The sequence below is a fragment of the Drosophila grimshawi genome, unplaced genomic scaffold (genome assembly GCF_018153295.1).
Source record: "Drosophila grimshawi isolate 15287-2541.00 unplaced genomic scaffold, ASM1815329v1 contig_1369, whole genome shotgun sequence".
Lineage (NCBI taxonomy): Eukaryota > Metazoa > Arthropoda > Insecta > Diptera > Drosophilidae > Drosophila > Drosophila grimshawi.
The window spans coordinates 5456119-5469213 of NW_025062891.1; the positions used below are offsets into that span (position 1 = coordinate 5456119).

The 13095-nt window shown below is 42.4% G+C and overlaps 2 protein-coding genes across 2 annotated transcripts; both read left to right on the forward strand.

The window, feature by feature from the left end:
* The first annotated feature begins 1648 nt into the window (after nucleotides 1-1648).
* LOC6559757 lies at nucleotides 1649-8968 on the forward strand. Its single transcript, XM_032734720.2, is given in 10 exon segments — nucleotides 1649-1976; nucleotides 2238-2324; nucleotides 2402-2605; nucleotides 3716-3826; nucleotides 3891-4127; nucleotides 4189-4269; nucleotides 4499-4986; nucleotides 5051-5311; nucleotides 5520-8459; nucleotides 8462-8968. Coding segments are annotated over 10 exon segments (5058 nt in total). The 3' UTR covers nucleotides 8783-8968.
* Nucleotides 8969-10107: 1139 nt separating this feature from the next.
* Nucleotides 10108-11078, forward strand: LOC6560401. Its single transcript, XM_001987502.2, has 2 exons — nucleotides 10108-10869; nucleotides 10929-11078. The coding sequence occupies exons 1-2, from the start codon at nucleotides 10222-10224 to the stop codon at nucleotides 11043-11045; spliced, it is 765 nt and encodes a 254-aa protein (XP_001987538.2). The 5' UTR covers nucleotides 10108-10221; the 3' UTR covers nucleotides 11046-11078.
* Nucleotides 11079-13095: the final 2017 nt, after the last annotated feature.

Here is a 13095-nt window from a genome sequence, read left to right on the forward strand (position 1 = left end):
AGACAGATATACACACAAATCAAATCGTCGACAAATACTTATTGTTAATCTTAAATGCCAGCTAACTGTACAATCAGTTTGGTGAATGCTTAACGTATGCTTGTGTTGACTGCTCAATCAAAATCAAAAGACTGTGGCAACGAACCTTTTTTTTTCGGCTTGGAGAAAAATTTTACTTTCAAATTAGGCCGCAAACTGTTGCTTTTATCGCTTTCTTCTCATTCTCGCGCTGGACATAATGATTGTTTCCACTTAGCTGTTGTTGTTATTCTTTTGAATAGCGACCAAAACTATAAAGCTTAAGTGTAACTAACAGTTATGAGTCCCCAATATGATTCTATGTTTCTGTTGTTTGCGTGAAATATTTATGCAAATTATGGTCAAGCAGCTAAAGTGCAACTGTTTACCGGTAAATACTATGTATGTTTTAAGCTGTGTGTAGCTGTGTGTATCTGTGTGTGGATGTAGATTAAGCAGAGCTTTACTGCAAGCGTATATTGTAACGGTACCAACCCCGTCCATATGCCCACATACTCACACACGCAGTATGTTCCCAGGCGACGCACTTGCTGTACAACTCCACCACCGAACCACCCAAGCACCACGGCAACATTCGCCGCTGGTGCTGCATAATTCTAGTTAGAGCCAAGTGTGTTTATAAATATACATTTGCTGGCAGAACGAGTTTTAATTGCAACATTTGTTTAAATGTTGTCCGTTAGTTGCCGCTGCCAAACGACAACTGCAACTAGAAACAAACAACTGGCATACGGCAACAAAACCAACAACAACAACAACGACAACGCCACCAACAACCACTTTGATGCCGCTCCATTTACAAAAATGGACTCCAGCAATTTTTGCCTCATTACCGCCGCTTAAAGAATGTCACCTAAAGCTGCTTATGTATTCGTATGTGTCTTCTTTTGTTTTTGTTTTTGTTTGTGTTTTTGTTTGTGTTTGTGTAGACAATCACAGTTAGTGGGGAAATCGTTGCGTATTTGTTTCAATACCCTTCACTTATATAGTTTGAGTAAAAATGGGTATTATGAAGTTGTGCAAATTGATGTAAGTAGCATCAACAATCGACTTGATTTAGAATTCGCAGATTTCAGAAATCTTGTGACAGTAAGAGATCTGAATTTTGAATTCAAATGTATGTATTTCAGTCTGTTGATAACTAATTTAGACAGACATTGACAAATATTATTTTGCTAACTCCAAAAACTAATGGCTAAAAGTCTCACACTTAGTTATTGATCACTTTGCACAAGCTTCATTAGTTGTACTAGAATGGTCGAATGTTAGATATAAATAAATAAATAAAAATGCACAGATAAATATGAATTTTTATATATACAGGGTATCTCTCAAAAGTGGACTATTGCATACTGATTTCTTCTTTTTTGCGATTGCTTCTTATTTTCGAGTTGTTGCGTTTTGGATTTGTTTTAATTAGTGGCGCGTTTCTCTTGCCAGCAGAAAATCGCACAACTTACTTATGGCTAAAATGTGCTTGTTTGTTTGTTCGCTTAAACAGAGATTTAACAACAATATCCAGACCAGCAACAATAAAGATAAGACGAAGAGGCAGAAGAGCAGTCGTTGCAGCGACGTTCCATGCATTAGCAATGTGGCGCTTGCTAAGATGTGGCACACCAACGTTGGCTATTCCTTATCCCTGCTGCTACAGCTGTTGCTGCTCGAGTGCTGCTGCTGGAGCTGCAAGACGTCACCTCCATCATCGACGCCCACTGCAGCCGCCCGGGTCATTGGCGCCACCTCCTTGGCAGCCACCCGGGCCGCTGTCTTTGCTGCCACACAGAACAAAATGCGACGCAGCGACAGCAACAATCAGAGAAATCAACTAGACGATTTAATGCCAGCAAATTTACTGTTAGAGGATCTGCAGCAGTCTAACGGACAGCTAATCAATCTGACAAGGCATCACAATGGCGATATCTTCTATACAAACGGTGAGTATCCAATACGGCCAAATCCACAACAAAATCCAAAAGCTTAAGCTGTGTGGCATGTTTACCAGCTCCGATGACAGAAGCATTAAGTGCTCCTATGGCCATCTCATTAGCCCCCAACTCAGGCTAAGTCAGAGTAGCTGGCCAAGCCAGTTTTGTTAGCCTTGGCGCGTTCTATTTTCATGGGCTTACATCAATCAGCTACAGTTCCTTGCTTCCACCTTATTTGATTTTACAGTTTCTCTTTCTATTTGCGCTTAGGTCTTGGCGGCGCTTGCAATGCGGACACCTGCATTGGCCTCTCCAGCGGCACAGCGGCGATGGTGCGTCCGGGAGGGGACTCCAACGGTAAAGACTGCTCGGATAATATGGAAATTTTTGTTTGTCAGTCTCGCACTCAACGTTCATTTATAATCTTTGCTTAGCAGCTGATGGGATGGGTCAGGCCTCGGCCTCAGCCTCAGCCTCTCTGGAGTTACTCACGCGCCGCATGAAGCTGCAACAAAGAGCCAAAGAGCAGGGTCAATCCGTGGGCATGGCTCAAGAGGATGAGGGTTGCAGCTGTCGCTGTTTGCCATATTTGCGCGCCTATCGCGAAGATTTGGGCATATGCGTGGATGACATTCACGGTAAGTTGTATATAGTAAGTAGTAAGTAGTAAATAGTAAATAGTAAGTAATGAGTGGCTGCAGTCGACAGCGGAAGCATTTGCCTACAGTGTCCCGGAATAATTAGTCAGCTTGCGATTCGGTGCAAATTGTGTTTGCTCCATTTCCACATGGCATCTTAGCTCTGGGAACTTTTCCCACATGTGAGAGCCTCTCTGGCATTGTTTTAGCCATGTCTCTGGTGGATCCTATACAAAATCACAATGGTTGCTCAACTATTTTTTTTTTTTTTTATTGCGAAAAGAAATGCTGTAATAATAACAAAATTGTGCAGGGCTGGCGCTCAAATTGCAGAATGAAAACGAAACGTGACGCAAATAATGCGACAACAAAAGAAACAAGATACACCAAACACTCAACACTCGCAAGCCGAAACTTATATGCTCTGCTAATGCGAGAAATTGGCTAAAGTGTATTCTGTGTCGCAGTTGTTTAGTTATTCGATGTATTATTATTGTTGTTATAATTTTTAATCTCTTACAATTACCAGAACCAGCATTAACTTACAATAGTTTTTTATATAAAAAATTCAACAATTGAGGTATATAATTTATATATTCTATACCTTATTGTTTCTTGCCATGTAACAAAGTGCTGTGATATTCGGTGAGGGTATAAATAAACACAAACATAACAACAAACCGTTGTCGCCATAACTTCGGGTAGTATGGCAAAAATGTACTATTATTGAACAAATCATTTGGGTTGCCAGCACTTTTATGAAAGGAAAAATGTCTGGGGCCAACTTTCGCTGCCAGCTGGTATAATAACAACAAATAGCAACAACAATAATAACAATAACAATAAAAATTAAAATCCAGCAGACACAATCAAAACTGAAAGTAAGATCGATTCGAAAAACAATAATAGTTGGAGCACACAAAGGAAGATTTTGATAAATTGATAAGCGCCTCGATCGAATGTCGAATATTGATGTTATCACAGTTGCAACACAAGCACTACTATTGCAAATGGCTATAACTATTTCTAGTTTTTGTTGTTTGAGCATCACACTTTCTCATTGAGGGCAACGCGTGTTGTTTTTTTGGTTTTTGTTTTTGTGTCTTACAGAATGCTCTCTCTCACCATTTGTCAGTGGCTCATCGTCGGAGAAAATTCCGTTTGTGTTTTTGCCACTGCGCGGCCAAATCATTTACCCCAGCAGAGAAATCAGTTTTCCCAGTAAGTAACTACCCCTCCCCTCATTAGCATACGCGGATATATATCTTACATATGTTTTGTGTAGATATACACACACCAGTGTGTGCGGTTACAGGTGCCCAGTATCTGGGCTCCAACGGCTGGTCGGATCTGCGTAACCCCATTGACACCGACTACCCGTTTCGCATGTTCCGCGACGAGGGGCGCAGCTTTTTGCAGTGGCTCGGCGAAGCTGAGCTGCGCCAGAAGATGCAGGGACGTCTCATTGTGGTGCATCTTGTCTGTCGCGACATGACAGTCGCCCTTAATGCCAGTCGGAAGGGTGAGTCTACACAGAAACATTTAAATGCTGTTTGCCATAATTCACAATATCATTCTAAAAGATCACCTGATGCCGCCCAAAAATGTGCACTCGCCCTGCGTTGCCTTCCGTGTCAATGGCAGCCCCGTGAAATACTCACACAGTAAGTCGAACCTATGGCTGATAACCTCTTTGCACACAATTCATATTATGGTTAATAAATTTCCAATTTCAAAATATTAACCGAATGTCCATCTTTTAATAAATAGTTTTTACACATTTTGTAGAATAGAAATAATCATAATATTTTGTTATGGCATACCCAATGTCAGCAAGAGTATTAAATAGAACTTCTGCCCGGCTGACACTAACACCAATCTCATTTTCTTTAGATGTGCCGGAAGTATATTTTCAGCCGGCCAATTCGACAACTCTCGCCTCCATTTCAGATGGGATGAGTATGCGAGAGTATGTGGTGATTGGCATCTGCAGTCTGCTGCTGGGTCTCATTTATGTGGCCTCCGTGTTCCTTTATCTGTATATGAAGAAGCGCAAAAATCGTGGTCGTCACAATTCACGTCATTCACTGGACAATGTCGGCAATGAGATCAACTATCCGAAAAACGATCAAGTCACTTACGGAGCACCCTTCAGTCGCGTGGGCAGCATCTACTCGGCAAACAGCTTGGGGGGCCTGGGTGGTGGAAATGAGGCTGGGACACGGGCGAGTATGGCCAGTTTAAAGGATGATCTGGGCATTGTGAAGAACAATCCGTTGCTGCAGCATTTTCCACAGTTGGGTGAACGAGAACACATCTCCGGATTTTCCAGCGATATATCCAATTCAAATTCAGAATGCGAGATGGAGGAGAAGATCAAGGTGAGTGGTTGTTCCTATACATACGGGATTTTCTAGACAGCATGATTTGGTTTTACATCTGCAGACATCCGTTTCGGTTCTGGTGCATCCACAGCTGAGCATGGCCAACAAATCACCCAAGCCGGGTCACAGCGCCACCGAGAGCAACTCCCTGGAGTCCGATGATTTTCGCCAAGACAACGAGTGCCTGCCTGCCGAGAATGTCGCTGTCATCGAGGAATTGATGAGCGAGGAGAAACTGGAGAATCTGCGTGCCATGGTTAATAGCAATGTGCGCAAGAAGCTCTACTTTAATCCGGCTTATTTTGAGCCTCATCTGCTGGCGGTAAGTAAATCTTTAAATATACAAAAAAAATAAAAGAAAAAAGCCAGTCCGAGTTTTATTTTGTACTTAAAAGTATTAATATATTTCGTTATTATAGATTACTTACATAGAAACTATAATTTTTTTTTTCCAATATTCATAATATTTTGATTGAATTCTATTCTAAAATGTTACTCACAATTGATGCCATTCTTTTACCAATGCTTAGGAGCCGCCGCAAGCTGCCATTGAGTTCCTGCAAAAGATACGTGAGGTCATTGCCATTGCCAAGTATAAAATGGCCGCCAAGCGCTATCAGCCATCGCTGAACATAATACACGAGGAGGCCAGCTTGGAGTCTAACTCCTCGAGGTTCAATGTGCCGCTGCAGCAGAATCTGCAGGCCAAGAGCATGGGCGACAAGCGCAACAGCATCGAACAGTGGCTCCAAAGCGTACCCAACTCGGAGTCGAGCCAAAAGACAACGGCATCCAAAAAAACTAATAGTTCTCCGACTAAAGGATCACTGCGCAGGGAAATCTCAGCACCCAAAGAACGTCCGCCCCCGCCGCCGCAGCAAAGATCGAACCATGAAGAGGAAACCAAGGAGGAAACGCTGGAGGAACAGCAGCTGCAGCGGACTGGAAAATCAAGTCCGGAGTCTATGATCGTCAAGCCCAGATCTCCTTCCTACGACAGCTACTCGGCCTTCTCTGCCAATATTTATGGGTTTGCAGAGACTGGTGGGGAGATCTACAATAATCCTAAATTTATGCTGGCCGACTCACCGGCCGGCTCCATTCATAGCTCTTCCAGTCGCTGTAAGTCTCTACACAAGCGCGGCGATGTCCTGGATCAGTTTGCAGCTGCCAATTCCACGCCCACCTCCCTCAACTCTTTCGATCGCCAGCATTACAATATGCTGCGAAATATGAAACCAACGGAGATTATCTATGATTCCTTGAAACGCGAGTATGCAGCTCATATACCCACTCCAGACTACGACAGCACCATTGAAAAGAAGATCAAGGAGATTTACAGCAGCACCCAGAGCAGTATTCCCTCAGTGCCCACGCCGGACTACAGCTCATTGAGTCGCAAGTCACTCAAACAGTTTCAGCCCGATTCACCCATCTATAGACGAAAATCTCCACAGTATCTGATTGTGGACTACGAGACGGATAGCTTGGAGCGGTTAGAGCCCAGTAAGCGCAAGAGTTCGCATTCATCCAGTTCGCCATCATCGGATGTGAGCTCACAGCTAAGTCCCAGTCTGAGCACAGCTCTACCACTGGAGGAGGAGATGGAGATTAGTCACACCGTCTATGATCGCTTGAATGGATTTCGCAAGGAAGGCGATCTGAAGAAGCGTCTATCCGGCAAGCACGGACAGGGACAGAGCCAGGCGCAGCGTCACAAGGAGGTCGCTGCAAGGATAAAATACGATACTCCATTCCGCGGTAGCATGACTATCGAAGTGGAGCATGAGCCACCCTCCGATATGGAGCGCACCGATAGTGATCAATTCGAGCCGGACACCCTTGATCGCAAGCCCAAGAAGCAGAGCTTCTGTGACATCAATGCCTGGGATAATCATGGCCGCCAGAGCAGTAGCGAGCAATATGTGGATTCTGATTACAACCAGATGAATTCGTTGCCTGATCTCAGTCGACAGCTGTGTTCCGCGGAGCAGGGTCCTCATGGCAGTAAGCCGCGCACTGCTTCATTTATTCTACGCTCCAGCAACTCCTTTCGGAATCTGCGGGAAATGTATGAATCCCCTCTAGCTATCCAGGAGAACTTTAAGAGTGAGCCGCAGCAGCGCCAGCTCACCAAGGAGGAGGAGGGACGCATTCTTACGCTGGAGGCAAAGCACTCGCGGCGTCAGCGTGGATTGCAAGCATCCCCCACCCTTTCCATGATAGAGCAGGGCAGACCTAGTAGTGCCAGTGCTGTCAACAAAACCACCATTACCATATCCTCACCGAAACCTGCAGACAAGCATCAGCTCAAAACTGGGGAAGCCCATGGGGCCTATGGTCAGAGGAAGCCTTCCTCGCCACAACGCCCCAAAGCAAATCAACACTTCTGTGCTCCACTGGTGCATAATAAACGTCCGTTGCCCCCTCCGCCTCCCTCGCCAGCCACAGTCACGAACCACGATGAGGATGCCTACAGTCTTCATAGTGAGATTACTGAGCTAACGGGCGTTTCCGATACCATAGATAACTCCTGCAACAATACCATGTCCAGCGTTATTTCAACTCTCACAGAGCAGTCGAAGCACATAAGGGAGCAGAAGACGACGCAACTGGATGTTGACTACGAGGGACTCTATGGCAAGAAGATTAACAGTCTGCGCAATGATTACAGCTTGAACAAGTATCTCAATCGGCGCAAGTCGCAGAAACACGAGCGAGATAACAACAATGAGAATGAGCCGGAGCATGAGCTGAAGGATGCCACAGACCTGGAGCACAGCAGCAACAACAACAACAGCAACAACAATAATAACAATGCAAAGAATCTTAAGGATGTGGATCTTAATCAGTTTGACGCGATCTCAATAAGTTCTCGCTCAAATCGGAGCAGCGGCCATCTATCGGAGCGCACCAAGGAGATGTATCGCAATGCAGGTGTTCCCGTTGGGATTGCCTATCCGCAGCGTGCTGCAAACAGTGCGAATCAAACTGGCAACGCCACTCAAGTCAACGTCCAAACCGTTTATCGCTGTGAGATTGAGCCGGCACAGCTGACGGCTGGCATGCAGATCGCAATTGGACTAAAGGATCGGGCCAAGAAGGCCAAGGATCTGAAGAATGCGTGGCGAAAGTTTGTTACGATGGCCGCCAATAAGTTCAGTCCCAGCCAGAGTCCGGCGCCCACCTATGGCTCCAAAACCTCTGCTGGGTTTCTGGAGGACGATGGCATTGCCTCCATCATTGAGGATGCGGCCGCACCGCCTGGCACTGCGGTACAGCCGGGTAATCAGAATTACTACGAGCAGCGCTTTGGGCAGCTGGACAGTGGGTATATGAGCACCGACTCCACGGAGCTCTACAAGCGCAACGTCTACGATCGGTACAACTTCAAGATGATGAGCGGACGTGGCCCAATCATACGTGTGGACACCATCGAGGACAATGAGGAGGAGAACGGAAATTCGAGTCGCTTGAGCTAGACGCCTCTCGCTTTGAGGACCTCGAGCACATGGTATCGCCGGGCAGCAGAGCAGTGGTCAATGCTGGCGAGGATTTGAGTGATGCCGAGTCGGATAAGACGCTAACGCATTCCCAATCCAATGAGCTAAATGGCGTGCGTGGGAGTAGCACCACCATGTCTTCGTACTCATCGGAGGATGAGCAGAGACGTGGACACAGCACCTGCGGCGGCTCATCGGATGAGGAGACGAACGCGGAGGATATGTGGGAATCGGGTGCGGAGAGCATTGAAACACACTCGGTGCTCTATAAAATGATACGCAAAAGTTAGTTATTATAAAGGGTTGTGCAATATTTAAAACAAGACGACGAAAGACTTTCAATTAGCTTAGGTGCCTTCGGGTGCAAACCTGAAGCAACCAGGTGCAATAATATTACTTTTCTTGCCAAACCATAAGGTGCAATTTTTACTTAACCATAAGTATAATCCATAAGAATACATATATGTTTAAGTACATACACTCAATAAGCGAGTGCACATCAGTGCAGTTTTCCCCTAACAATACAATGAATACTCCATAGATAAAACAGCTTTTAGTTTATATATAAATCTAGCTTACATCGTATCACTTAGTTATCAGATGCGAATTGTGATAAATATTATCAGTCCTTGGGCCGGAAATGTGCAATCAATTATGTTTTAGTCTCAGAATAAGTTATGTTTATGGTTATTATTAATAAATAAGTTAATTTTAATGTATAATTAATTCCAAGTTTTAATAAAGAATGTATATATTTTCCATAAAAATCAAGTTAAAAAAGGTGGGAGAAAATGTAAAACAAATGTAGAAATTAACACGACAACGAATATTTATTAATTGCTTTCCTAAGAAATACATAACTGGTTTTATTAATGAGACTGAAAAATTATACTGAACGAAGTAAAGTGTTTCTGCATGTTTTTCAAGGACGGAAAGATGCAGGGTCAACCCTATAAATAAAAGTCTGATTTCGCCGATAATAGTCGACAATCTGTTATTTATATTTCACTTCCGCAATATCTTTCGTTAGCTAAAAAGTTGAATAGCTTGAAATAAGTTAAATGAAAAAGGCAATCAATTTTTTAACTTGCCGTCGATGTATGAAATTTATTTGTATGCCCTGAACCCATTGAGAATGAGTAACAGCGTATAATGGTTTTGTGCAAATCTATGTAACAAGCAAAAGGGAGCATCTCTGACCACATTAAGTATATATGTATATTCTTAATCACGATCAACAGCTGAGTCGATATAGCCATGGCCCTCCGTCTGTATGAAATGGATTAGAAGTTCTGGTATACAATAGGCAGAACAAGTTTGCTTATTTTTGGCGATAGCTGCATCCGCTTCTGTAATATCGATACATTCGATTTCCGATAGCAATACTGGCAACAGTTTAAAAAGCAGTGGTTATTAAATAATATATAATAATATACATATATAAATTTCATCAAAATCGTATAACAAACGCCCCAGTTCAGTCCAAACAGAGCACGCTTTGAAAACAATGCCTTTGGTCAGCATTCTCTCAAACGACTCAACTACAGAAAACTGATAAGCAACAGAGACTACTAATACATACAAGATGTATTAGTATTGAGAGAAATATGTGTATAGACTTTCGTGTCGGAGTGTGAGAATCGCAGACACTCAGCATAATTTATTTCAACTCAGCCGTCAGTCAGTAAGCAGTCAGACGAGCGTGAGAGCGTTTGAAGAAATTGTAGAAATGTCAAAGGTTTTGCTCGTAGTTTGTTTTGCACTGTGCAGCGTTTCGCTTGTGGCAACCAGAAGGATGAGGACGTCAGTAGCTCCTCGGGTCACATATTCACCGGAGCTGTTGCAAGATCTGCGCGAATTTATCAATCTAATACCAAGCATCAAAATCGACGAGCTGATCGCAGAGTATATGATTATTGATTCTGGCTTCCGGAAGGCGATCAAATTTCTACGCAGTTCCGAATTTAAAAGGCTGCAACAACACGCCGAGTCGCTGCCCGAGGTAATTGAGGTTATAAACTTTGTGCATCTGAACGATACGAGTATCAGATCGAGGATGCGATTCGATGTGCGACTCAGACAACAACTAATCACACACACATTCAAAAGCTATGGATATGAGTTTATAGATGTGCCAGCTGGTAATAGTATAAGCGAGGGCATGATCGTAGTGCTGCTACCTCTAGCCCCCCATGAAGTCGAGCCGCCTCTCAATTTGGACAGTTTTATTAGTTTCACCCGGGAGCTGCTGAGCCAACTGCCGCGGGATCGTTTCGTCGAACTGATCAATGAGAAGCGCAAAGGCAGCCGCATCTTTCCCAAATTCTACGAGGCAATTCGCAGTGATGAGTTCAAACCGCTCTTAGATAAGTCGATGGTAAGGCTTCACTAAATTCTCCCTTATTTAGATAACTTTACAAATAATTGCTTTTGCAGAAATCGCCGAATGTACAAAATATTATAAATACGTTGGGTAATCATGCCATCGATGCTCAGAGTCTGAAAGAAATTGCATTAGAAGTCATCTCTTGGGGCCCGACTATACAAAATTGAATAAATATACGAATGAATTGCAAATTGTACTTATTAAATATATTATTCATACTATATATTACAAGTATACGTTTTTTATATATAATTTTACATAATTAATTTTGAACAGATATACAATAAACTTGCATTAAAATTAGCTCAAATTTTCATTACCAAGATTTATGCAATTACTGTGTCCAGAGCCGAACAATATTCTGAAATAGTAAATTGCATGCGATATATTTTCGGATTGGATTTTAATTGCTTGGAATTTCCACTTTTTATAGCAGACTTTTGAGCTCGTTCAGAACAAATCGACATATGCTGAAGTCTAAAGCATACTTTTATATGCCTTGGATTAATATGATGGAAATTCAAAGCTTGTTTTTGGGGCCCAACGGCTGTTGGGTATTGCGACTGCTCGTCGTCTGATCAGTTGGTCTTTGGTTATTTCGGACTGCAGTTGTCTGCCGCGGAAAAATTTAGTGAGTTACGATGTTAAATAAATAAGTGATCGCCATTTTGTTATGCTTGCCTTAAGAGGGTTTTTTTTGCGCTTTTCAAAACTGACTAAATTTTCGAAAATATTACGTATTTAATTAAAAACTATGATTCATAGTATGCAAATTAAGTGATTTATCTTAAAACATCGATGAGTGTTGGCGTGGAGAGATTTAAACGAATGGCAGTTAAAGTGAATCATGCTTGTAATGCAGATATAATGAATATGAGCAAAACCGCAGTTGCAAAGATCAGCACTTACGACCCACACAGCAATGAATACATCAATGAAATATAAAAAACAATAACAAGGAGGGTTGTTATAAAAAAACACGTTTTAAAACGTCAATCGCCAAGGTTGAAAAAAACTGCAGAAAACGGCGCCCCCAGCTAAATGCAAAAATAATAATAATAAAAAAAAACCTCCTTTGTTTTATGACGTTTGCCAAATAATTAAGAAATTAATGACAAATGATTAGAAGAGAATGCGTTTTTTTTTATTTATATAAAATCTGTGCTGGAATTCGTGACATCATCAGCAAAAGTTTTCTAAAATCTACAATTCACTTCAAAATTTGGCTTGGTTAGTGGGCAGACACGACCACTTGTTGCTGCCTTAAAAGGCTGAAAGCCTCTGGCTTCAGATTCAGACAAAAAAAAGACACGAATTTCATTAATTTAATTTAAACAACTTTACCTACATTTATATGTATGTATGTTTGTAATATCTGTGCAGTGCCTGCAGTCATATTTTAGAGTCGATTATCGCTTAGCTATCATTTGCATGAACTTATGGCACAAACATGTGTACATAGAATTTCCGTTAGGGTCAATTATGAGTACATACGTATCCATATTTGCATATGTTTATTACTCTATTAGCTTCACAATCAAATAATATGTTCTTTAGGCAATACCTGGTAATATACTCGTCCCCCGTTTCCCCTCACACAATTTCTACAAATGCCTGAGCTTGCTGCCTCTTTTTACTGACTGTTTATTTGCATTTGTCTTTCGCCTTTTGGCTCCGCCCCGATTAGTTTTATTTCACTATATTCTGCTCAAAACACACAAAGACGTAGGCAGTCGGTCAGGCAGATTGTGGAGAGGGATTATTATTCATATGCTTTTGTCTATCTATAAGCGCGAAGCTTCCTTTGTTTGTCATCGAGACCTCAACTGATTGGCTGCTCTGTTCGTGTAGGAATTTATCTGCTGTATTTGATTGAAACACTCCATATAATTAATTGGGAGCTGACGAGAGAGGAAGAGTTTGCTTAACTCATCGAGAATCTTTCTCTCTGCCTCTCTTTCTGCCAGTGTGTGCTTAATTTAATTATTTCAAATTATTGAATGTGCTGGGCACTGACTCGGTTATTTGTACTACTCGCCCCATTACCCCTACTCACCCCTTGGACAGCTTTAGCCTACACATTCTCTTTTGTTATTGTGTTTGAAAATGTTTTTGTTGTTGCTCTTCATGTAGGCCAGCCAATTGTTTATGAAGTGCACATACCCCCAGTATATAGGCAATGTATCCACTTTAGTAAAACATGTATATATGTAAGTG